Below are 25,694 nucleotides of genomic sequence, written 5' to 3'. Positions count from 1 at the left end.
CCCCAAGGGAGGGCAGCAGGGCAGGAGCCCGTGCCTGCAGTGGGCAGCTTGTGCCCATCCCCCCCCCCGCCCTGCACACAGATTTGAGGGGTGCAGGTTCCCCCTGCCCTCTGGGAGTGCACACCATGGTGGGGAGCTAGCCCCACTCTCTCCGGCCCTTGGACGAGCCACCCGCAGCCCCATCCCACTCCCTGTTGGGGCCCTGCAGCAACGCACTGTGGCCCTGGGCCCCAAGCCCCATGCACCTTCCGGTTGGGTAGCAGCCCCAGCCCTACCCAACTCCTTTCCTACAGGGGCCTCAATTCCTCCCCTCCACTTACATGTGGGAGTTGCTTTCCAGGCTGCCAGGCAGCCATGTGCATGTGTATGTGCGCCCATGCGCATGGCACCCCCTGCCTGACCACCCTCCTCCCACTCTATCCCAGCCCCTGCAGGCTGGAACTCTCAGCCTGCAGGTAGCTCCTTGCAAAACTGCAAAATCTGCGGGTTTCTCTGTTAAAATGTGAAATCTGTTTTATTCCAGTAAGGAGGAAAATCCACGTTTTACTTCATTTTTCCATGGGAAATGGAAAACCTGGATCTCTGCTGATGATTAAAGAGGAGAGCCTGAGGTTGTTTAGATTTAGCTTCTCTCTGCCTCCTCCAGTAAGCAGGGATGTTTAAAGTGAAGTTACCTGTAAGACTGGAAGGGCCGTGCTGCTCTGGTTACCCAGAACTGCTGAGCTGTGGTTCTTGGGCTTTGTCTTGTAACTCAGCAGACCCAGTGCTGGAATCAGACCCAACAGTGCAAAATTGTCTTTACAGTCTGTATTGTAGTTTCTGTCATGCCCTTATGAGTATTGGGGAGTCAAAAGTATTATGGTTAAAATCAACTGTCCCCCAAGCTTGAAGTTCACACTTATCCAGCTGTAGCTTCATAGTCAGTTATGCTTTTCTGGAAAGTCAAAGTACAAAAAGATGCTTCTTAATTCTTCCATGGCCTGTTGACTTTTGAGTGAAAGATGGATTTCTGCAGCTCTGATCTAGCCATGGGTATCAGGTAGGGCGTATCTTTTGTATGCAGGTGTAGATTATTTGTTTTATAGAGCTTGGGGAGCTGTTAGGACAAGAGGTCCTAATGGGTGGTCAGAAGCCAGGGAGCCAAGTTAGGGAGCCAGAGCAGGAGGCAAGTCCAAGATACTGGGCTGAGGTCAGGTGACAAAGGTCTGTAGTCAGGATGCCAAGCCCAGGGGAAACCTGGAAGAAAGCCAAGGTCAGGGACTGGAGGCAGGAAACTGCAAGACAAATCAGGGTTGTTAGAAGTCAGGGCCAGGGACCAAGGAACCTGGGCAGGGAGCAGGAGAAAAGGCGAGGAGATGCAACCAGGCCACAGGCTACCTGGAGGTTGGAAGCTTAGTGTAGGTGTAAGACCAGAACCTTACATGAGGACCTGAGCAAAAACTGACTTGACATGTAGCTGGCAGAGCTTGAGAACAGGGACTTAGACCTTAGGCTCAACTTTCTTTATAGACTTGCCTGAGTCCAGTGACAGATGAGTCAATATTTTCTACCACAGCTAGCTTAAAATAATCTGACAACCTGATGTGTGATAGTGGTAAAGAATTGCAGCCTGCTGGACCTCTGTGTGCTGCCCCTGTATTTGTACTAATTTATTATAGTAAGAAAAACAGAATTTTCTCCCCAGGGGAGAACTGGTTGTCTGTCTGTTTCAGGTCTCAGCATAGCAAAACCAATACAAATTACAACAGTGCTGCTCAACCTTCTGGTCCCGTAGGCCAGATGATTGGGGCAAGGCCAATCTGTGGATCAGGTCCTGTACTACTTCTGCCTGGGTCCTGCGCTGCTGGATCAGCCCTGCATTGCCAGATCAGGACCCTCACTGTCATCTCTCAGCCCCACGCAGCCAAATCAGCCCTGCACCACCTCCGCCAACCATGCATGCCCAGATCAGGTCCTATGCCGCCCCAATCCTGCATGCCCAATCCAGGCCTCATGTGCCTAATCTAGCATGCAGGGCCATGCTATCCACCTGCAGGGCTCCTCAGAGGGTTCCGAAATTTGGCAGCAGGGGAGCAGCAATTAACACAGCTGCTTCACCCCTACCGCCAACTCTTTGGACCCAAGGGCTGGATGACATGGCCCTGTGGACCAGATATGGATCAAGCTCCATGGATCAGGGGTTGAGCACCCCTGATTAACATGTTGCATGTCCAGGTCCTAAGTGAGCATAAAGGGATCTGGACATTTACATTACTGTCCTACAGAGAAATATGGTCCAAGCTGTACCCATGTCTTGCTGCTTGAATATAGAATCAACTCAGGAGAAGTTTGGATGTTCTAGCTACAGATTTATAAAGAAACCAAAGAATATTGTAATACCTGTTATGAATGCCTTCTGGTGATCCTCAAAACTATTAAAATAATGCAGTTTCTCTCTCCCTCTCTTTACTGGATAGACCATTCAGTCATGCTGAGGTTGATCTGATAGGACCCTTCAACCTGACTGCCAAAGAGTACAGTTATATATATGACATAGTAGAGTATGCTACATGACACTTGGAGCCGTTTCTTTGCACCATTTCAGCATAGTGTGTCAGCAAGCTTTGCTGGGTGGATCCCTAAGGTAATGTTAACAGATAATGGTGTTAGTTCATGCTTCCAAGTTTTGTGCTCCAATGCGTCAGCTTCATGTAGCTCTCGTGACTGCCATACAGTGAGTGGGCCAACACCAGTCTCTGCCACTGAAGGCCTGGCTCTGAGTTTGAAAAGTGTTAGTCTGTCACCTTAAATTCTCATTTCTCATTTCTCTTTGCTTGACTGGGAAACTCAAGGTCACATTTGTGACCACTGAAGCCTACAGCTGAGACAGGTTCCCTTCACATTTGTTACTTATAATCCAAGAAGTCCTAAAACCACATGGAAGGTTTGCCTTTTGATTTATTGTCTGAAGTTGCCTGTGCATTTCTTAATAAAAGACATGGCAAGAACAGGTGACTGATGTGGTGAATAAGGTCTTCCATGTCCTTAATTTGTGGGAATCTCTTTGCTTACAAAAGATTTCTCAAATACTGTAGTTTAATTCAAATAGGTAGAGCAGGTAGGGGCAGGTCCTGTTCTGTGTTGCTAGCCACAGAAAGTAAACTCCTAGTAAAGGAGCAGGGACCACTGAAACCAGAAGGTAGATTATGGAGGTGAGTGTTTGCTCATCCTACGGAGTAGGAACCAGATGTGAAATCCTGTTACTACTAGGCATACGGGCCAATGTCCTGCCCTCATAGGAAAAGCCAGCACTCAGATATAATAAATAAGAGATTGAATGGGCAGACTTGGAGCTCTGTCTCTCTGAAGGCATATAGGGAGAGATTAGGCTGTCATATGCTATGAGCCTCTTCATGCTGGCATGGGGAGCAGCCTGTGCCTAGAGACAGCAAACAAGAGCTGTGGAAAAAGTGAATAAAAAGGATGACGCATTTTGGCCTCTTTATAAAACCATTTTTCTGACAACTGCTCCAAAATGCCTGAGCTTATTATCTGAGTTTGTACTACCATACTTCCGCTTGTTGTAAAGAGGCGAGGTGATTTGCTTTTTCCAAGTAAGGAGTAAAAGTTGCACTTTTCTAAAAATAATAGACCACAGTCTTAATTAGGATTAGTCTTGCTCTACTGCTTCAGCAACACACAGGCAGGGGGCTCAGGAACCACTAATACCATTTCCACGGTGACCTGTTCTTAGAGCATATGTTTTTAGTTTCAGTTGGGGCTGACTGCTGCAAGTTTGCACCTCTGACTTCAGCATTAAAACTTATAAAATAAGAACTATCAGGGGAGCTGATATATTTAGCCACTTCTGCAGTGCGTCTAACTTTAGCACTCTTGGTAGTGGTGGTGGGTGCTTCCTTTCCCACAATCCCCCTGGCCTATTACAAGCCAAGGACAGATTGCCTGTCATCTAGCTAGCAGGGAAATAGATTCTGGTGTAGATCATGTTTCTTGATAAAGGATTGCAAGAAGGCATCAGGAGGTTCTGGTTGTGCTGAGGGATAGTGTGAATGTCAGCAAAAAAGGGGAGTCTGGCCTCAGGAGTGAGCTACAATGCTTGCATGGTCTCCCCCTGAGGAAGGAGAAGACATAGTATGTTTCTGCAGGAAGTCACTGGCACCTCTTTGCCTGTAAAACTCAAAAGCAAGAACGCAACCTATTGGGTCTGAAGTGATCTCCCACAAAAACTCTGAACCTTTACTGGAAAGTGAAAAGCTTACCAAGATGATGATCAAGGAAACCTCTCTGCGACGGGACCCAGACTTAAGAGGAGAGCTAGCTTTCCTTGCGAAAGGGTGTGATTTTGTTCTTCCATCTCGGTTCAAGAAGAGGCTGAAATCATTCCAGCAGGCCCAGGTTTGAAAATGTGGTCTTTATTTTCCTTATTTATTTATTTAACTACTTTGTGTCTTTTCTAGCAGATTGGGAAATGGAACTGCCTTCCCTCTGCGCTTGCCTATTTGTAGAAAGTTATTTGCAGCCAGATACCAACAGGTTTAAAAATAGACCTTCCCAGCTTAGAGCACAGAGTTAAAATGTTGTCGTAAACAAGGGAAAACTTTTTTTGACAAGGACAACAGCTTCACAGATGTAGGCAGAAAGAACTCAAGACTGTGAAAACTTTGCTGCACTCTTTTTAAGAAAAGCTCCGTTCACGTGGGTGTTTCCCATCTGACTGTGTTGAGTGTCCATCTGATCTGCATTTTGTTGTATGTGTATTCCTGAGCAGCCCCAAGCCACTGCTACCTTGGAGCCTTGAATTTTCCCCTAACTAGAAGAGCTGGTTTTTGGAGAGGAGCTTCAATGAGAATGCTCCTCTGTGCCACTTGCATTCCTTCCAAGGTTGCTGCTGAAGGTGACATGGCCAAGGAAATGAGAGTGTGGTCCAGGCTTCACTTCATCCCACTATGCCCCAGATGCTGTATAGTCTCCCTGGGGCAGTTGGCAAAAGGATGCTCTCATTTGTACCAGGCCACCAGACTGGCCTATCACAGCCTCAGACTTGGGGAGAAATCACAAGATACTGTATTTTCTCGCATATAACATGCATCTCCCCACCTTCAAGCATTCCCTCCATATTAGGGTGTGTATTAATTGGGGAAGCTGATTTTCTGTCTGGGATAGAAACGCTCGGCTTTGTTTCCTGTTCTACAGTGCAGCAGTTGTGTTCCTATTCAAGCAGCTGAGGGAGTGAGTGATTTCATGGCTCATTGTTCATCACTCCACAGGTGTTAATGATCATCTGTCATTTTTAATGGTCTTGATGTCCCACTTAAGAAGCTCAACTTTTTAGGGCAGTTTTGGTGTCTTCTGGGTACTTCTCTTTTCTCTCCTTCTGTTTGACAGCCTGCAGACTCTTTAGCTCTTTTCAAAATCATAAATCAACCCTTGAAAACCAGCCTTCAGGAACAGCTAGGATTTCAGCTTTAGTTAAGCAGGAAAGGGAGGGTTGAGACAGCTGAGAATTACACTCTGTTCACTACTCTATGCAGCCATATCCCTGAAAAAAAAATCTTTCTTTCTTTCAAAAACACAATGGGTATTATATTCTGGAGCATGTTGTATGCAAGAAAATACAGTAATTGAAGTGCTCCCATCTTCAATTTTGCATCATGCTCCTTGGTTGCACCTGAGGATCAGGGCCAAGCAACTAATACATGAGTGATTCAGGGGGAAACCTAAAACATTGGGATTTTCAATACTGCAAGTATTATCTAAGAATTATTTATCAGATATCCACGTGATGTATTATTAGAAGGGAGGGTATCTTGTCTTAATGTTTTGCAGTAATACATTGAAATAGGTATGTGACACTACTCTTAAGAACGTGCTTTTTCTGTTCCTTGAAGAAAAGAGCATGCAGTCATAGGGATGCTGGTAGTTAATGGGTTTTGCAGTGACTTGGAAGATAGATTATAATAATTCTGAAAAAGGCTTAAAGACACAAATATATGAAGTAGTTATGAAAGTTTACTACTTGAGGTGCAAAACCTATTTCTTCTCCTTGATCACAATAATGAAACAAAACTCAGGTTTTACTTGCCCACCAGAAAATATTCCTTGCTAGTGAGAATTAGATAACTAGAATTTGCGGTTGAGTGTGCTAGTGGTCAACTCAAAATGGAGCCTGGCTACCTAAGATACCACCTCTGCCTGGTCCCTATCTCTGTGGCCAAGATGAATAGAGATAGGGGATTTTTGGTGGGCTGCTGTTGGATTCTGGAGTTCATTGCTCTAGAAAAAACCATCTGATCTGCAGAGTCATCTCTTTACTTAGGACTTTGTGTCAGGAGCTGTAGAAGAGTGTATTGGTCTTTTTAAGGAAGGTGAAGGGACTTGTGTGTCTATAGTTTCTTTGCTTTAGCTTCTGCTCGCCTGTCAGTAGAGGATATTGGAAGTTGCAATCTGGAGGACACTTGCGAGGTTCCCATGGCCAGGCATCCTGTGAACGTAAACTGTCCTATCCTTCTTGGCAGGACTTGAGGGAGACTCTGGTGGTGAGAGCCTGACGACTGGCCAAGCACCCCCAGGGAGGGAAGGGGAAAGGCAGTCAACCACAGTTCCTTGCTTTCTTCCCCTTGATAACAGTCAGACCAAACCTGCCCCTTCTAAGGTAGTCTCACAGTCTGAAGTGGAGGAATGGGAATGCTAAACTGAGGCTGGTGAAGAAATTTGGTCATCTATATTTTCATTGGTCTGCTTTCACTGCCATCAAAACTCAGCAGAGAGGGAAAGCAATACAGAAAGAACCCTCAGGCTAGCAAAGCTGGGCTTTGAGCAGACAGATTTTGTCACAAAAGACACTTTGGACTGTTACAGTCCCTTAGAGAGGGAAGCTTGGTTACGGTACCAACAGGAAGAAAACGAGGAACTGTGGTTGACTTCTCATGTGGCTGCAGTTTATCCTAGAAGGGAGTGGAGAGAGCTCTTGGGAAAGTTTATGCTGCTCAATATGGCACTGCCCAGCATGGGAGATCAGTACTGACATGCAAGTTTTAGGTGTAACACTACTTCCTTCTCTGCAGCTAATGCAGGAGCCTCACATTCCTTCCCTTCAGGGGCAGCTAAGAGGGCTCCCATGACAGGGGCCTTGAGGAGAGGAGAATGCCCATGTTTTGGAGTTTGGGTGATTGTTTGCTATAGCCACATCTTCCTCATCTGTGATAATGACTCACTGTTTTTTAGTCTGTACACATACAAAAAGGCTGTATGATTGGCTCAAGATGTAGCAAGCCTGATAGATTGGTTTAATCTAGGTACTTTAAACCTGGATTTACAACAATATTAAGAGCGGAGTTAGAATTTAATTTCTACCTGATGTCCAAAAGAAAAGTTCACTGCCAGCTACTGATACCTGCACCCCCCACGTATTTCTTTATATATGCCACTGACTACTTTTCTGAGAGTGCTGTTTGGTAACATATGTACCTTGCTGAAGCAGACTTGTTCCACTAAATTGCACTTACCAAAAACTGATGAATGTTACTATAATTCAGATAATGAAATGGGGACTTGTATATCAAACTGCAGCCTATGTAAGCTATATTGTTAGAGTGTATCCAAAGATCTAAGACTGTCTAAATAAATTTCCCAATTTGTCATTTCCCTTTTATATTAGTCAGCAATAACGTATTGACATACTCCATGTAGGATTTTTTTTAAAATGGCCCATGCAGAGTATAACAAACCCTCCCTTGGGTCAATGGAGATTTACAAGGCTTCCCCCAGACGATGCTCTCACATCTGGAACTGAGGAACACATAAACAGACCTTCATTGGAAGCAAATTTGCTGATGACAAAATGCACCAAAAATAAATGAATCAAAAAAATAAAAATAAAAATCAACAAGTGGTTGAAGTCAAAGCAAAGTTCAGTAACATGACTGCATAACCCAAAAGAAAAAGCCTGAGAGGTTTTCTCAAACATATTTTCATGTGCTTATTCTTTGATTTCTCTAGCTGTCTCTTCTCACAACTGCTTTCTGAAATTAGAAGGAACTAGACTAAGTTTAGAAAATGTTCTTGGTTTGCCTGCAGCTGAACCTTTTGCAAAAAACCTGACATCACTTTTTATGAACTCGGCCTTTCCGTTGCTTGCCAGTTCCTTGCAGCAGTTCAATAGTTCAGCTTCTCTTTGTAAGGTCAGCAGCATATCTGTGCTTGGACTTGATTTTTCTCCATCCTGGAAATCTAGCAACAGCCCCCTTATTTGTACTGAAATGTCTACCCTTGAGCTTCGATTGTGGTTATGGACTGGAAAATAAAGTGGAGTCATAGTAAAGGGGGGGTGTGACTCATGGTCTTTGAACGTGTGAGATTCATAGTACCGAAGTCTGTGGAAAGCCTTGCTTTGAGGCTTGTGCTGGAGTAAGGCTGTGATGCAACTGACACCCAGGGAGACACCAAAGGGGATGGAAGCCGGGGCTGTTTGTAGACAAGGGGAGAGGAAAGCTGATGACATCTAGCTCTACAGTACTGTGAAATGGGACTTTGTGGGTCCAAGGAAGTGATTCCCAAAGGGTGTGCCACAAGAGCAATGATGGTATGGCACAAGATTCCCCCCTGTGTGAGGAGGTAAATTTTTTCATCCCCATCTGACACCCTGTGCCTGCCCCAGCAGGGACTGCTGTCACCATTGCCACCTTCCCCTACCCATCCCAACCCCCAAGCAGTCCCTGAGCTGCACCGCCCTGTTTATCTCCCAGCAGGAAGATGTACAAGGATGAACCAAGCCTTGCAGCCCAGCTCATCCCTTCCACTCCCTCCAAGCTCCCAGAGCTGGCAGAAGGGTCTGCAGGGGTGGTCCCTGGCATGTGAGACCCCCACGAGAACAGAATCAGTAGCAGAAGCTGTCTTTGTCCCTCAGGTATAGACCAGGAGGTTGGAGAGGGCAGACAGCAGAAAGAGCAGGGCCCAACAGGGTGAGATTCTGCCTCCATCGTGACATGTACTAGATCAGCCATTCTCGACTTTTTTAGCCTCAAGGCCTTCCCTCCAGATCTTTTCTGACTTTAGATCCATCTAAGTGATTTTCAACTGGGTTGCCATGAAATTCAGAAAAGTTACGGAGTTATTTTTTTTACCAGCACATCTCACCACTGGTAGGATATCCTTTGGCAGGGGAATGGACCCGATCCCTCAGAGCTGGCTCTGCTCTCTTCAGAACATGTACGCTGCTAGGGTGTGCTTTGGTTTTCACGGGGACATGTACATACACACACCCATGCCTGCAGTGAGAAGGGATCCTGTGGAAGGGGCAGTCCTCATCACTTACAGGAGGAAAAGTGAAACGTCAGGAGAAATTCCTCCCGCCCGTCTCTTTGAGGAGCTAGTTTTACAGGACCCTGAGGGACAGACTTGAAGGTGTGTCAGGAAACTGGATGCAAAGCAGCACTGAAAGGCTCTAGCAGTCTTATTTCTTTAACTTTCCAAATGCAGTTCTTTGGCAAGTTAGTCTCTAAAATGAATTAAGAAAAAGGCTTCATGTTCCTAGCAACTAGTAAAGGCAGCGAAGAGCAATACAAGCAATTCATAAATTTTGCTTGTATTTTATTACATTGAAGTAGGTTTCTTTTTTCCAAAAGCAATTTTTGTTTTGAAATAGTTGAACTAGGTTTGAGCTGTTCAAGCTTTTCTTATCAACCATTGTAAAATATATATTTTAAACATATAACTAACCTATAACCAATGAAGATGAAATAAAGCTCAGATTAAATCACTTCCCCAGTCAGGCTTCCCATAGTCTATCAGCCCAAGACAGGAAAGGAGCGTTCCCATATCAATTCAGGGTCCATTGGTGGTTGCTAAGAGGAAGAGGGTCCCAGACTACAGGGAACCCCCTGAAGAGCAAGGTGACAGGTAACACAAGCTTCTCCTTCACCAGCCACACAGAAAACTCCTTCTGCTCAACCTCTTATTGAGCTCTGCTTGTACCTCAAAAAATCTCTCTCTGCTGTAGTTTTGCATGTGACTTTGAGACTGACATAAAGATGTCAGGTCTCTCCCAGGGCGCCTATACACGTGCAGCAAGGCTGCTCTGACGCACTGTAATTAATCGAGTCTGCTGGACTCCAGTGTCATGTGTATCGCATCCCCATACTGAAAAACGACGGCAGGGGCACTAAAGCTCGTTTGATGAGCCATTTTTCAGTGCGGGGATAGGCACTCCAAGCACTTCAATTAGAGCAGCTCTCAGAGCTGCTCTCATTAAAGCACCACCCCCACACTCAGATTATATATAAATATCCCCAGTGTTTAAATAAACCAGTTAACAGCTTTGGCTTTTTGAACTAAAGTGTTCTATTACATGAAGAATAAAGAAGTGTTTATTTCAATTACGCTCTTTTACCACGTTTTACTAAATGTGCTAAAGAACAGGACCCCTGCATGTTTCAATTCTAAAAGTTTAAATTTTATTTAAAATGTTGATTTTATTACCTCATAATTTAGGATCCCAAAAGTACCAAAGAAAATTCACATGTGCTCAGCTGTTTAATTTCATGACCTCATCCCAAAAATATTAAAGTCTGAACAGAAGTCAAAGATGTCAGAGGACTGTGAAAAGGATGAACTAGTCTGTCACCATAACAACTATACACGTATTGTATACAGGGTGATGTTGACATGGTATAACAGAGGCCTGCAGGAAGGGGAAAAGATGATCCTGAGAATTAAAACATAGAAATAGTGGTTTCTTCCCCGACTGTGAAGTATTAGGTCTTTGCTTTTGGAGGGCACTTAAAAACAAAACTTAATTGCTCAACTTGCTACTTTAATACCTTTCCTTGGAAATCTTGCTGTTAATATTTCTGGACCTTGGTTCCTCATGCGTAAAAGGGAGGATGATAACATTATTATAATTCCTGTGGATATTATGAGGGCAAACTCATTCATATTTGCACCAGCTGAGTGATGAAAGCATTGAAAGAAGGTTTTATTGCATTTGGGAGCAAAACCAAACAAAACCTTTATTTGTTGCAGGGCTTGAGTGCTGTCTGTACTCTTAATCAGACAACACACTAAATGACAAGGTTAAAAAGAAATACTGAGCATGGACTGTATAAGTCGAGTACAGAACACTGGCCATCCTGCACACTGAATGAAGCAGGGGTCTTATGGAAAAGTGGATGCTCATGTAATAAAATACTTTATCATAATGAATGATTACAAAGGGGCTGAAATAAGGTTGAACAGGCAGCTTTAAATCTAATATATCCTAACTTCTCAGTGTTTGACATTACAGCCCTAGTATTTTAACATGGGTCTATATTGGTTTTAACATTTCCATGTGCACACATACACACACAACACACACACACAATCTGTTTTTTGACCCAGTTAATTTTGTGCATTTGGAGCATATTTTTTCACATTTTTACATTGTATTGTGAAAAGAAAATTTATTCCTTGCCTTATCTTTTCAGGTTCAAAATAAACAAGAGAAGAAGCCTGGGATTCCATCCCCAGCCCCTTTGAACTCAGCAGTCAGTCCACGACCTCTTTTGCCTGTGAATAAAGGCTCTGTCAGTGCCCCCTTGTCCATAAACATTCCACGTTTTTACTTCCCCAAAGGACTTCCAAATGTGTGCACCAATCATGAGGAGACCATTGCCAGGATTGAGATGGCCTTTACAGAATTTGAAGAGAGAGTCAACATTTATGAAATGGGGAAAATTACCAAGGTAAATTTTGTGGTGTTGAAGTGATGTTGTAACTGTGATGGTTCCGGAAATATGCAAGAGGTAAGATTTTTGTGGGGTGACCTCTTATTGGACCAACTATATGGTTGGGAAAAGACTTCAACAAGCTTTTCAATGCAATACATTCTTCTGGTCCTTCTTTCTTCAGGAGACTGGAAGAGAAATACATTGCATTCAAAAACGTGGCTGAGTCTATCCCAACCATGCAGTTGGTCCAATAAAAGGTACCACCCACAAAAATCCTTGCCTTACACAAGGATAGTATGGTTGCTCTGAAGGTCATTCATGTTTTTGGGGATGATGCAGCTAGACCAAGACTAGAATTGAGGAAATAAAGCTACTGAATGTTTCAGTACGTAAAGAGGAAATGTATACTTTCAGTCTGATTGACTTCCTTTTAAATTAAGGAAACAGAAAAACAGGAATGAACTCAACTAAAGTTCGTGGGAGAGGAGAGTGCTGTGTGTGTACTCTTCTGGTGCATAATTCATCAAATTTGACCCACTTACCTACTGACAGGCAGATCGCTTAGAAATGCAAATGTGTTTAACACAAAAGACAGTCACAACTGCTACATACAAAATAGTTGCAAATGACACAAATGACTTGGAGGCAGATTCTCTCCTCACTTCAGTTGGTGTTATTAGCAGTGGAAACAATTGGTAGTATACATAAGTTAGATATGTGTGAGGTCAGAAATGGGTCCTTGGTCTCTATTCCTTCCCTAACGGTCCATGAGCCAGGTAAGACTTGTTTCCATTTTATGTTTAGAAATACATAGGCCTTCTGCTGTTCTTTTAGTTTTCCACAAGGGCTCCACTGTGAGCACTGAGTATCTGAAACTGGGGATTCAAGCAGTAGGTTATTTTCAACTTGACACTGCCTCCAGCATGGGCACACCCTTGTCATTTAGGAAAATGTTGTGGCAGCAGAGTTTCATTTTATGATAACTACAGCACCAGCTAATAAAACACACCTCCAGCAAAGCTGCTTAGGAAAACACCAGTGCTTGGTAGGAAAGTTTCCTGGCCCATATTACATATAACAAAAGGGCAGGACAGGCATTTGTCTGTGTCATTACTATAAGCAGGAAAAACAGCAAGGTGCTGCAGAGAAGACTAACCTCAATCACTGCTACCTCTGGCCATCCTTGGGACACGTATGTTATCTGATGACATCCAGATATGACGTATTTCTTTGCTGCAGTACAGACATGAAGTCTAGACTTGAGGCTGTGAAGCAAGGAAGCTATGAATAAGCAAGGAAGCTGTGAATAGAACAAGCCAAAAGAAAATTTCAAGACTTTTCCTCCAGGTGGCCCACTTTTCCCCCCATCAGTGGACAACATTGCGGTAGACTGAAATAAAAATGGTTACATCCAAAAGCAGTTATGCAGCTGACTGGTATTCTGGTAGAAGAAGGAAGAAAATGTTAAGAGGTTTGAGGAGAGAACTTTGTTCATTAGAAAATAAGATTGCAAGAGAGGCTTTCAGTGGAAGGTGGGGAATTGTGTCTTAGCTTTATAAAGTTGCTGTCTTGCCTGGATCCACCCTGTGCCAGCTATGCTTCATCCAAGAGTTAATCTCTTGGAAGCATCCTGACATCTTCCCAATGGTGATGGAATTTGTTCCCTGGTCCTTTCCTGTCACCTTGACACATGTAGTCCTGCTTCATTCATTCCTCTCCAGAATCGCATTGCAAAGGTCATTCACTGTGTCACCCTTCTGTGAACTCCTCATTCTCTAGTAAATGAAGCATACACTGCTTGTCTTCACTTTCAACCCCCTTTAAGTCTTCACTCGGCCTGTCATCTCTTGTTCTTCACTCCACTAGTTATGTTTGCAGATGCTTCCAGGTTTTCCACCCCCCCCCATGTCTCTCTATTTTGGGGCGGAAGACGTCACAAACAGCTCCTTTTTGTTTGTTGTTCTTCTGATTTCTCCTTAAAACTCCTGCGCTGTGATACCTACACCAACAGTCATGCTCACCAATATCATTCCTCATACTCCCCATGTTTGTAGCCACCTGCTATTTCTGGTTTGTATTCAGACTGAGAGCTCTCTGCGGCAAGGACTGTTGGTTTGTTCTGTAGCTGTGCATGGCCAGGTAGAGTGGGGTCCTGCTCTCCATGACTGGGGTTTCCAGGTAGTTGAGGAGGAGGCAAATACTTTGGCATTATTGGCACATTTTTGGCCCATGGTATCTTGTTTTCTCTCCCAATGGTCTTAAGCAGATATAGAAGGGGAGTCACAATAGTATGGATCTCTGTGAATCAACCTGTGCAGGTGATGGCCCTTGGGAAGGGGGAAACAGTGGAAGCTACTGTCATGTCAGGCAGTCTTTCTGCTGTGTCCTTTAGAGGTGATAGCAGGACCTTTGTGGTTCAAGGTGTCAAAGGCAAAGGGCATCATAAGGATGGAAGTTTTACTTTTGTCCGTGTCCATGGGGAAATCTCTGTCCCTGTGCTTTGCCATGCTCTGAATCCTGTTTGCAACGCACATACCTGCAGAGCTCCAATGTGTGGCTGTTGCTTCAGCTCTTCTGCAGCAAGGTAGCGAAGTTCCTGAAGACTGAGTGGACTGTTGTGTTTTCCCAGGCAGTTGTCAGGCATACTTTCCTGAAGCATTACAGAGAGGAAAAGGCACTGGTTTTCCTAGCCCAGCACTTGAAAGCATGTGTCAATGCAGAGGCTAACTGGCAATTCCTGTGTGATGGAATCCTAGGTGCATCTGCCTCTCTCCACTGGTGTCACCAGGACAAATGGGATTGTTTTGGGATCTCTTGCCAAAGTGTAAGAGAACCAGGGAAAGGGCATTAGGTTGAGTCTCCTCTTGGACCAGCAATTTACCCAGGCATATGTCTGTGTCGCATGTGATAACTGAGTTCTGTATCCTGGTCTGAGCATCACAGTAAGATATTTTTGATAAGCTACACATATTAATACCCCATTTCTCACACAGCGAAGGCTGGTCCCTTGGCTACATTACAGAGTTTTGCATCACAACCCTGTCATTCAAGGAAGCTGGTATAGGTATGGTGGCAAAAAAAACTACTTCAGTCATCACATTTACATCCACATAAAGGGGCCCAGCCACCTTAGTGCTGCCACTCATAAAAGTGACAGCAGCACCCCAGCACAGATGTATGGTAGGTGATGAATTCAGTGTATAAACAGATGAGCCAGTTCTGTGAATACCTTTGCACTGAGCTGCAGTGTATCTTTGTGTTTCATTCACAGATATGTGGCTGCCCTCTGTACTGGAAAGCACCCATGTTCAATGCAGCAGGGGGAGAGCGGACAGGATTTGTGTCTGTACATTCGTTCGTAGCTATGTGGAGAAAGTGAGTATAGCTTTTCTCAGAAAAGAAAAAGGCCTGCCTGCCTGCCCTTCTAATGTTTTCAGTCCTGTCATCCTTAAGTTCTATCCCACTTCTCAAAACACTCTTCCATTCCAAGCAAATTCATATTTTAAAAGCTACATTGTCTTCTGTGGTCTTCCCTTTAACTTCTTCAGTGTTTGGTTCCCAGTTATGTTAAGGGTTTCTGCATAAATTATTTAGACCAGTGTTTCTCAAATTTGAGTATGCCTGTCTCTGTGGGCAGGTAGTGAACTTCTGGAGGGTGTCAGGAAGAAGTGGAAAGCAGAAGGAGGGAAAGGAATTACAAGTGGAGGAAAAAGAAGGAAAAAAGAATTTAAAATTCTGTGCCTCTTAGGTGACTGGAGATGTTAGAGTGCAGATATAGTGATAAGGGTCACTTTTTTAATATCTGCGACATAGGGGTACACAGCAGTATAACTTAAAGTGAACACAACTCAAAATGTTAAGAATGCCTGATCTAGCTGAGGATCTATTCCTGCTCATGTTCAGCCCATGAAGTACTGTCCTGAGAGAGTGTCATTCCCTGGGATGGGAAAGTGTGAGTACTCTACTTTCAGTACTGGATTCCCATTGGCACTGGGGGGAGATATTTAAAGACACCCATCTGAGGTTTAATTCCCCACGATTGCTTTGAACAGGAACTGCTTGGGAATGGGCTAAGTGCAAGGGAGTACAGGAGGAAGTCATGTGCCCGATTCTTTGAAGCATACTCCCTGCTTGAGCACTTTGAGTCAGGCTGGGTAAGTACAGGGTCATATTTTCTCCAAAGCTCCCTTCCAAGCCAGTGGAGCTGAAGTCCCCATGCAGCACAAATCTTCAGCTTATAGTAGATATGCTCCCTGGTGTTTCACTGCAGTGAGGAAACAGGATACACCAATGGCTCTGCTTTTTGGTCCCAATTCAGGTAGATAGTTCAGCACATGCTTAGGTCTCATGGATTTCACGATTAAGTACTTGCCTACTTGAGCTGCTGTCAGGCCAGGGTATCTGTTGCTACTCATCATCTTAGTGACCTGAGATTTGCCATGCAGCTCCCAGCATGGGTAATAAAGCATAGCTGTTGCATGAGAGCATACAGCCAAGTGGAGATAGCTGATAACAGGGCAGCTGGGCAAGGCAGGCTGATAACAGGGCAGCTGGGCAAGGCAAGGCAGGATCACAGTGACCAGGTCCCAGAGAGAGGAGCTCAGGTGGGAGGGGAATCAAAGGAAGCATTTAAATGAAGAGACTGGAGGACCAGACAGATCAGAATTAGCAGGGCATCCCACCTGGTATGGGCAGCTGGGTGAAGGCCTAAAGGCATGTGTTGAGGGTAGGTATGGGTGTCATGCTGTGTGTCTGAGAAGCAGGACTAAAGCCAAAATATCATCATGAAGGAGTGGGAGCAAGAAGGGTGTGAAAGAAAGCAGGGATGATACCCTGGGCCAGATCATAGTCTTGGCACCCATTTTGTGAAGACTCGGCCTGTATTTGGAGCTTCACAGTCACTTGAACATAACAGTCTAAAAAGCTCCTTTCTAGAAGAGGGGTTCTGGTTGGGCTGCTCTGACCTGCAGATAGGTGAGGTGGAAGAGCCCCTTATCTAACCCAGGTTTGTTTCCCACAGGGCATGTCTACTGCTTTAAATCAGTTTAGCTTTTAAAGCATCAAGCTGTTTTCACACCACATCCTTAGGGGGACTGTTCCTCAGCCTAATCCAGTGACTACTGCCCAGATGTGTCCAATTGCTGTTTGAGATTTATTCCCCCCAAGTATTTTCCACAAGGAATACTGTGCAAGCAGCTTCTTAGTTCTTACCAAAATAAAACTGCAAAGTTGTGTTAAGTTTTCAGCTGTCAAGTGGTTTTTTTATACTGACACTTTTTTTTCCTTTCTACTAGTCATAATTAAGCCTTTCTATTTTGTACTAAATAGTTCCCCTCCCTCCTGGTTTTTTGTAACCTGTTACCCTGCTCTTCTTTCGTTTTCTCTTAGCTGAGCTAATTTTAGCTGTTTTATAAATTTCCTCATAAGTCAATTTTTTCAGGCCCCGATCATGTTTCATGGCTCTTCTATGAAGATTCCCAAACACCAGTTTAGTTACCCCTCAACCGGAGTTGTCCATGCTTTAGTAACCTGAAACATCAGAGTCTATTTTTAGGCACCTAATTCAAGAGACCTGATTTTTCAGAAGTGCTGAACATCCACAAACCTGCTTCGAAATCAGTGAGAACCTGGTATGACATACTTTTGAAATCCAGGTAATTTTAGGCATACAAATATGGACTTGGGAGCCAATTGTTATGGTGCCTATTTAAGAAAAATCTCAGCCAGGAACTGTTGCTTCTTTTCTGTGACAATGTGCCTTTGCACAGGGCCAAAGCTTTACTGTTTTTTTCCTGAAGTAATCACATTGCAAATTCGTGCTGCCTTTGCCATCCACTCTTATACAGACTACTCTATTAAAGTTGCAACCACTTGCTGTTTTAGAGCTGTGTAGCAGCTTTTCTTTAACTGAGGCTTTGGACACAGGGTTAACTTCAAAAGTGCTGTTTATTTTAAAGGCAAACAAAAATGTTGCTGCAAAGAGTAAAGAAAACAAACTGTTTGGAGCCCTGGGTTTTTAGATGTGTGCCTAAGCTGTTTTCTCAATGTTTTGTTACTTCTCCCCCAAAATATTTCATGTTTGATTTTGACAGTGGGAACAACCAGTTTTCAAGGGCAGAAGTAGCAAAATGTTTTCAGAGTTCCTGCTGCTGAAAACTAGGCAATGCACCATCAGTCAAGCTGATAAAGAAAACTAGTGACTCACAGTCCTTTCTTTATCTCTCACCTAGTGAGCTGGGCCTAGCATGACTGGCCACAGAGCATGAGTGCTACACTGCTGCTTATACTAAAGATATTCACTACCACAAATATCTGCCCTTAATAGACATTACTTAACAAGTTCATGCATGCTGTCCCTTTTTGGATGACCCCTATAATTACCTTTACCATCAGATTGGTGTGCTGAAGCATCATGTACTTGGAAATAAATTGGATGATGTATTCAGGACATATGATGATGACATTCTTATATTCCAAGACAAAGGTGGAGCAACTACTAAAGTTAATCATGTTTAAAAATCAACAGGACCATACCTAAGAGTTTTAGTAGAACTGGCCAGGAAACTGGGCCAGAAAGTCATGTTAATTTTTAACGAACTGGTAAAGTTCCTAATGTCTGAAAGGAAGTCAGTATTGTTCCAACATTTGAAGAGGACAAATGTGATAACTAAGTTAATTATAAGCATTTTTTGCATGGGATAAATCTCAGGAAAAAATACAATCAATAAAAAAAAATTAAAGGATGATATATACTTCATGCCAGTTGAGAGGACCTGATAGTCTTTTTAAATAAACTCAGTATTCTCTTTCGATGCAATTACAAGTTTAGTTTATAAGAGTAACTATTGATATATATTTGGACTTCTGTAAGATCTCTTTAACATGTACAACAGAGCATTCTGATTTAAAAAGTAATACCTAACACACACAAAACCAATCGATGCAAGCATTAAATGGATAGAACTCAAAACAGAAATTATTAAGTGTCAATTATTGTTGAATGGATGCACCTCAAAAGGGATTGTTTCTCTCAGCCCCAAGTGTTTAATATTTTTCTTAGTAATCATTGCTCCTGATAAGATTGGTGAGGTGGTAATCAAACATGTTTCAATATGGTCAAATGCAAGATCATACATCTAGGAAAAAAAGTGTCAGTAATAGGATGGGAGAACTGTCTTAGCTTTCTCAAAAGTGCACAGGAGTCACAGTGGAATCCCACTGAATCTGAGCTCCCAGTATAATAAAGTGGAACCAAAAACTATTTATATATTTATCCAGACTTTTTGTTCTCAGGCATCCAAGTCTGAAGTCTTGCAAAATCCTTGTGTGTGTAACTTAATAACACAAAAAATGCCACCAAGTTGCGGGTATTCACATGCAAAAGCCTTAGCAGGATTGAGCCATAATTTATAAACAACAAGTAATAATTATTTTGCCAAAGCAATCACTAGTAACTAACGCCACATTTTACTCTTTGTAGTTATCGCAAATCACCAAGTAATTTATTGTTTGCTGCCTCAAAGTTATGAAAGGAATCAATGATAACATCTGGTGATAGGTATTTTCAGAGTGCCCAACTCTTCTATTTCTTTCGTTATTATTTTTCAGTAGGAATGTGGTAAATCCCTGAAAATGCCTTCTTTGTGCTCGTGTCTTCTGTAAAATCCCAGTTATTTAGGCAACCAGGTTAATGTTGACAAACACAATATTTTGCAGAAGATTAGCCTAGTCTTCCACTGCTCTGAAATGCTTGCTTTCCATGGCCACAAGCAGAAGACATCATCTTAAACAGCACATTTCTGTTCTGTAAAGAACACCACACCCCACTGGCTTTTTCTCTAGTAGGAGCAGGCCCTCTCCATAGCTTCCTTGCACTTCTCCCACGCCACGTTCTACAAAAGAAGCCATTGTTTGGCTCATTGGGGTGATTTGTGTGTCAGAGAATTTAGCCAGTGGAGCTTGGCAGCATCCTTAAATCCTGCAGCATTAGGAAAGGTTAAACTGTAGGGAGAAAAATTTCTTTCTGCATCTTATTAAATCGCTTGTTAAAGTGATGCATCTCTAATCCCCTGCTCTGACTCTCCCTAGCTGGCAGGTTCTTTGTTCTACCCCCCAGCCCCTGTTTGGGCTGGGGGCTCTTCTGTACCCCACTCAGCCACTTCTCTGGTCTGGGGGGAGGGGCTCTGCTCTCAGGCCTTCTCTTCTGCTCCCTGACTCAGCCCTGTCTCTGAGCTGCGGAATTCCCTGTAGGGCTTGAGTCTGTCTCTAGCATGACTCAAGGCTTGCAACTCAAAAAAATAGTTGCAACATAAGAACAAAGGCTCCTTGCCTGCATAAACCCTTTCCTCTCTGCCCTGGGTAATATTCTCTTGTTCCCTGGGCTGCAGAGTTGCTTTAGCTCTCCTACCTTCCTTAGTCTTTTCTTAGTCCTGCTTCAGAAAACTCTCCTCAGACTCCTAGGGCTAGACTACCTGACTGGCTTAGGCACTGGGCTTATCTAGCGCCAGCCTGGCCCTCTTCCCATCAGGTGAGCCTCCAATCAGCCCACCTGGAAGCTGCCTCTCAGGCAGCTTCTCTTCTTAAAGTGGGAGAGAACTTCTTTCCACAGTGTCCTGCTACATGCATGTTTGAAGTTTTGATTACTAAGACTCAATTCTGCCTGTCTTAAGCTCATAGGGTGAAAGTCATAATAGCAAAATGTCTGTGTGCCACTTGCAGCCACTTGTATAGCCTCAAGCTGGCACCATGGTAGGATTTAAGAGCTATATTGGTCTTGTGGTCTTCCTTTGCAGATAGGAGAATTAAATCCAGAGAGAGGACTAGGACCAAATTACTAAAAGTGTTGTCTTCAGTTGATAAGAGAAATGAAAGGAATCAATGACAAGTCTGTAGCTAATAGCAGTAAATTCAGTAAGAAGGAATTTTTAAAAAAAGTATCAGAAACAAAAGAATTGCTGGTAATGGCATCAGTCTGATGTTAGATAGTGATAGAAAAATTATCAGTTTCACACAGGAGGCAGAAATGTTCAGTAAATATTTATGTTCTGTATTTGGAAAAAAACAATTCTTATTTTACAGTGGCAATGAAACACTTTCTGTTGACACAATGTCAAAAAGCAACCTCTAAAGCTCCTAAGAATTTTTACAAATGCAAGATGAATTAACTTGTACCCAAGAACTTTAAAAGGATTAGCTAAGGAGATCTATCAGTCACTGATGCTGATATTTGACAAATCTCTGAGTACTGGGGAAGGTCCAGAGGACTAGAAAAAAAACAAATGTTTTCCCCATCTAAATGGAATAGTTGAGATTATATGATCTGATTAGTTTGACATCACTGCTGTACAGAATGGTGGACACGCTAATACCATATGCAGCCAGAAAAGAATGAAAGCAGAGTGATATAATTAAGGCCTGTCAGCCTGTTTTCATGGAAAATGGGTCTTAACAAATTTGACATCTTGTTGATATGAAATTACAGATTTGATCGATAAAGGTTTAACCATTGACATAATAAACCTCAGAGGCCTTTAAGGCATTAGACTAAGTGTAGCTCAACAGTCTAAATGAGTGGTGCTCAACCTCCAGCCTGTGGGCCAGATCTAGGCTGTGGAGCCAAGCCATCCAGCCGGTGGTGGGTCCAGAAATTTGGTGGCAGGAACTGATGGCCAACAGTACTGCCATTGCCACTGAATTTCCAAAAGCCCTGCAGGGCAGGTGACATGGCTATGTTCCTAGGGCCAAAGGCAAGGCCTGATCCAGTGTGTAAGGCTGAGGTGCGATCTGGTACTTAGAGCTGGGGCTACACCCTGGGCTGACCCTGTGCACTGAATTGGGCCTCAGCTGGGTTGGCCCCCAACACTGCGTACAGCCTGTGGAACCGATGCTACAGCACTCCTGTCTCGTGGGGTCAAAAAGTTGAGCACCACTGGTCCACCTTAGGGTGGCCATCATAGAGTTTGTCCTCTGTCCTCTATTGATACAAAATGAGATGCTTTTATGTCCTCTATTTTTCTCTCAGAGAGAGAAAAATAAGGTTGGGTTTTGTATCAATAGAGGACAGGGGACAGAGTAGCAGAAAACCGTGGAATGTCCTCTATGATGGCCACCCCAGCCCACCTAAAAAATGAAAACAGTGCAAAGTCAGTGTAAGCATGTATTAAATGGATTACAAACTATCTGATGAATAGCTTAAAAAAATAATTGTAATGGGGAATCAGTATGCAAGAGGAGTGTTTCTAGTGGAGTTCCTTTGCTTTATTTTTTTCACCTGTTACTAATCAATGTCTTTATCAATGAACTGCAGGAAAAGATACAGTTAGGACTGGTACATTTTGTAGGCAAAAGGGGCTGGCACAAGAGATAATGATAAGGACTGACCAGTTTTATAGAGCAGTCCAAATTCCAAGATGAACTGGATTCCCTGGAAAAGGAAGGATGTTTTATTAAAGCTAAATGGAATGCCATACATCAGGGAATCAAGAAGATGAGTCACGCCACCAGGATAGAGGAGCCTGTTTTTGAAAGCAGAGACTCAGAAAAGGTGTTCTGGGATATGGTAGCTAACTAAATGAATATGGGCTCTGAAGGGATAACAGCAATTGAGAGTTTTTTTAAAGGGATTTAGGTGCCACTCACCTAAGCAGAACAGTGTCCTAAGCAACCTGCAACTTGGGGACCTTTTGGCCTCTGATGCCACCAAAGCTTCCTGTAGTCATTTACTGCACAGAGAGCACATCTGGACAGTGACTGGGACTGCAGCAGTTTGAGTCAGGGTAGAGCTGGCCCGGCCTGGAAAGGGCTTAGGGGTCAGCCACACGGTTCTGCATTTTGGGCACTCTCATGCCCTAGCCAGCTCCTCTGCTGCCTGATGCCACCACCTGGAGCTGGCCCCCTAAGCCTGCTCCCAGCTCAGGGCTGCTCCACCCTGGCTCAAACTGTTGTGGTCATGGGTGCATGTGAAGACCCTGTGCCCAGGAGCAGCTGACTCCAGTGCGAACTGTGCCAGAGTTTACTGAGAAGCACTAATTGCATGTGCGGATGCACCGTTAGTCTTACCTGCTCCTCCTGTGTCCTTATGCCACTGGACGAGCTTTGTGTGAGCGCTGTTTTGCCCCTCCACCTATCAGTAGCCTAGGACCTCCTGCTTGGGGGCACAGGGAAGCCTTTATGTGCTCAGAGCTGACAAAGATAAACATTTCCCTCCTAGTTCAAAAAACCTCACTTTGGGGGCAGTTCTAGGGCTTCAGCATGAGTTATGGCTTTGAGACATGAGGTCAGGGGTAGTACTAGCATCCTGGCTTCCATGAAAATGATAAATGGCAGCAACTTAAATGTCTGGACTCTTAAGTACCAAGGGAGATAGGCAGTATCGGGCCAGAGGTTTGAAAAGGTCAGTGATGCCTTCACTGCAGGCTTAGACACTGAGCGGCTGCTTTAAATGCTGGCCCTAAGCATGTGACTTGGATGTAGAAGCAGGGGAGGCCAGACTTAAGAGTGGTGATACATGGTGCAAGTGTGACTGCTCCCAGTTCTGGTGTCTGCACCTCAAGAAGAACGTTGAAAACTAGGAAAGGGTTTGGAGAGCTGCAAGAACAGTTCCAGGTTTGGAAAACCTGCTTCCTGGTACCAAGAGGATAAAGGAACGTAAGATGAAATCCAACTAGAGTGACTAATATGAGTGGCATTTGGGGCCATTTCTTTGGGTTTTAGATCCTACTCACCCCTCCAGCCTTCCAGAAGGCATGCAATGCTGTGTAAGTCACAAAATATGGAGGAGGAGGAGGGCTCTCTTACCTTGTAGCCCAATAGCCTAGTGGTTAGGGTACATACCAGGAGCTGAAACCCAGGTTCTCCATGGTGTTGTCATGACGTCTTTCTTACCCCCTTATTGACATTTTGTTATTGTTCTCCTTTTGTTCAAGCTGTTAAGATTATTAAAAAGGGCCTTCACTCTCCTTTCCTTAGCAGGCAGGTCACTTTTGCAATGCCTCCAGACTCTCAAGCATGAAATATCCCTCTTCCTTTATGGGAAAGACATTTCATGACATGCTAATCGACACCATTCGTACAGTTGCCAAAGACCATCCCCATTTTCTATGGTAATATTAACCATGAATGAAGCTCTGGTGTGCCAGAAATGCTTGGGCATCGTTTCAAGGTGTTGAAGAGACTGGGTGACACTGTTCCTATATCCAGACTGCACTGCTTGCATTGTGACACTTTTGCCCAACTCCTGTCTGAAATTTGATTTCTGAAATGAGGAGCGTTGTAGTTAAACCATGGTGTCCAATTGCTATGTCCTTCCAAACTGTGAATTGGCAGGAATCACATGGAAATAAATATGTTTCTCTTTTGTAGAGTATTACAGAACTGTCATGATGATGCATCCAAATTCATATACCTTCTCGCAAAACCTGATTGCGACAACCTAGAGCAAGAGGATTTCATCCCACTGCTTCAGGTAAGTGCAACTTGCTCAACAGTGTGTGGGAGGGGAGGGGACAGGGGACGGGGGGAAAGAGGTGCTGCTGCTTATACATGTGTTTTATAACTTCTTCCTTATCATGTCTTTGCATGTGTATTTAGGGGATTGGATGGTCTGCATTGAGATTTGTGCCCATTTAGGCAAAGCATAACTTTGGTCCATGGCCTCCATTTGTCACTGATGGGTAGCTAAGTTGAATCCACCTAATTTCTTGAAGTGTTCAAGTATAAGGCACTTTTTCAAGACCACCAAATACAGTCTTTGAAGATTACTATTCTAATCACGCACTATGTGCACCACCAAGCCCATTACAATTTTTAAGCTGTGCTACCAAAAAGTTTCTCTTATAACTGAAAATGTCCTTGTCGTTATCACTAACACCAACAACTAAATCCTTTTCTGTCCCTCATGTCTGGTTCCTTCAGATGTTCGTGGCTGACTCTCAGATTCTTCATTAGCTAGTGCTTAGTCAAGTTCTAGAAAAAGTTAGGTTTTGCAATCTTCTCACCAAAACTCAGTCCCTCCAGCTCCATTTAAATTTCCTTTTAGTGTCACCATATTTCTGATATTGTGCCATGCAGAACATGATAACTCTGGACATGCCTAATTGAAGCAAGATTGAATCTCTGAACTCATGGGATGCCGGTACACATGCAGGGAGGCTACTCCAACGCACTGTAATTACAGTGCATCAGATCATACTCGATTAATCGAGTCTGCTAGAACGTGCTAATTAGCGCACTCCAGCCAGCCTCCGTGTCTCATGTATCAGTGTCCACACACTCCAAAATAGTGGCAGGGGTGCTTTAACTGTTTTGAAGTGCTGATACATGAGATCCTGTGGACACTTTAATTAGGCTCTTGATGCCACTCTTAATTAAAGTGCCCCTATGCCTCCTTCCCCCTGCCCTGAGTATGCGTAAAAATGCCCGGGGTTTTCCTTAATAACTGAACTGGCACCTTGATGAAATGGTTTGCCTCATGTCTTTGGTAGCATTTTTCAGCTTCTCCTTGCTAGACACAGTGTCTTTCCTGACTGACAGGAACACTATTTCATAGCTACCAGCGCAATCAAATGCAACTGTAATCTTTTTAATATATCCTTGGATGCCTGTCAAACAGCTATGGGCTACAAGCATACTTCCAGACCTCCCAGATGCAGTGTACATGTTCATCTGTAGTGTCATCTTGCAGATGAAGCAGAGCTGTAAACACTTCCCTCTGCCATTGGAGAAGTCAGGCAGGCTTGTAGTACTGTTGCGGCACTGACGGTAGAGGTTTCTTCTGTTCACAGTATGAGTAAGTCTTCCACAGTTGAGAGCCTGTCACAGTCACAGAGCTCTGGCTGAGTGTTAATCATTGAAGCAGTATTGGCACGCATGCAAATAACTGTGGTGAGAGAAAGAAACCTCCAAGATAGTTCAAGTAAATATTGGAAAAGCATTGGTTTGCATGCATTCTAAAGCTTTCACCAACTTTGATTGCTGTGAAAGAGAATGAAG

General features: G+C 43.7%; 1 protein-coding gene across 2 annotated transcripts in view; it reads left to right on the top strand.

Annotated features, from left to right (window-relative positions):
* The window catches only part of PPP2R3A (protein phosphatase 2 regulatory subunit B''alpha), a 68,974-nt gene that overhangs the window by 8,762 nt on the left and 34,518 nt on the right, over positions 1-25,694 (top strand). The window contains exons 1-4 of one of the 2 annotated variants that reach the window (XM_019503769.1): positions 3,984-4,395; positions 11,463-11,720; positions 14,977-15,080; positions 24,066-24,168. In XM_019503769.1, coding sequence (XP_019359314.1) covers positions 4,264-4,395; positions 11,463-11,720; positions 14,977-15,080; positions 24,066-24,168 — 597 coding nt within the window. In that variant the 5' untranslated portion in view covers positions 3,984-4,263. Of the gene's footprint in view, positions 1-3,983; positions 4,396-11,462; positions 11,721-14,976; positions 15,081-24,065; positions 24,169-25,694 lie in introns of those variants that run through there. The other variant, XM_019503767.1, reaches the window with a different exon arrangement.

The sequence above is a fragment of the Gavialis gangeticus genome, unplaced genomic scaffold, assembly GCF_001723915.1.
Source record: "Gavialis gangeticus isolate Ggan-Ray unplaced genomic scaffold, GavGan_comp1, whole genome shotgun sequence".
In the NCBI taxonomy this organism is placed as follows: Eukaryota; Metazoa; Chordata; order Crocodylia; family Gavialidae; genus Gavialis; species Gavialis gangeticus.
This window is presented reverse-complemented; position numbering and strand designations above follow the sequence as displayed.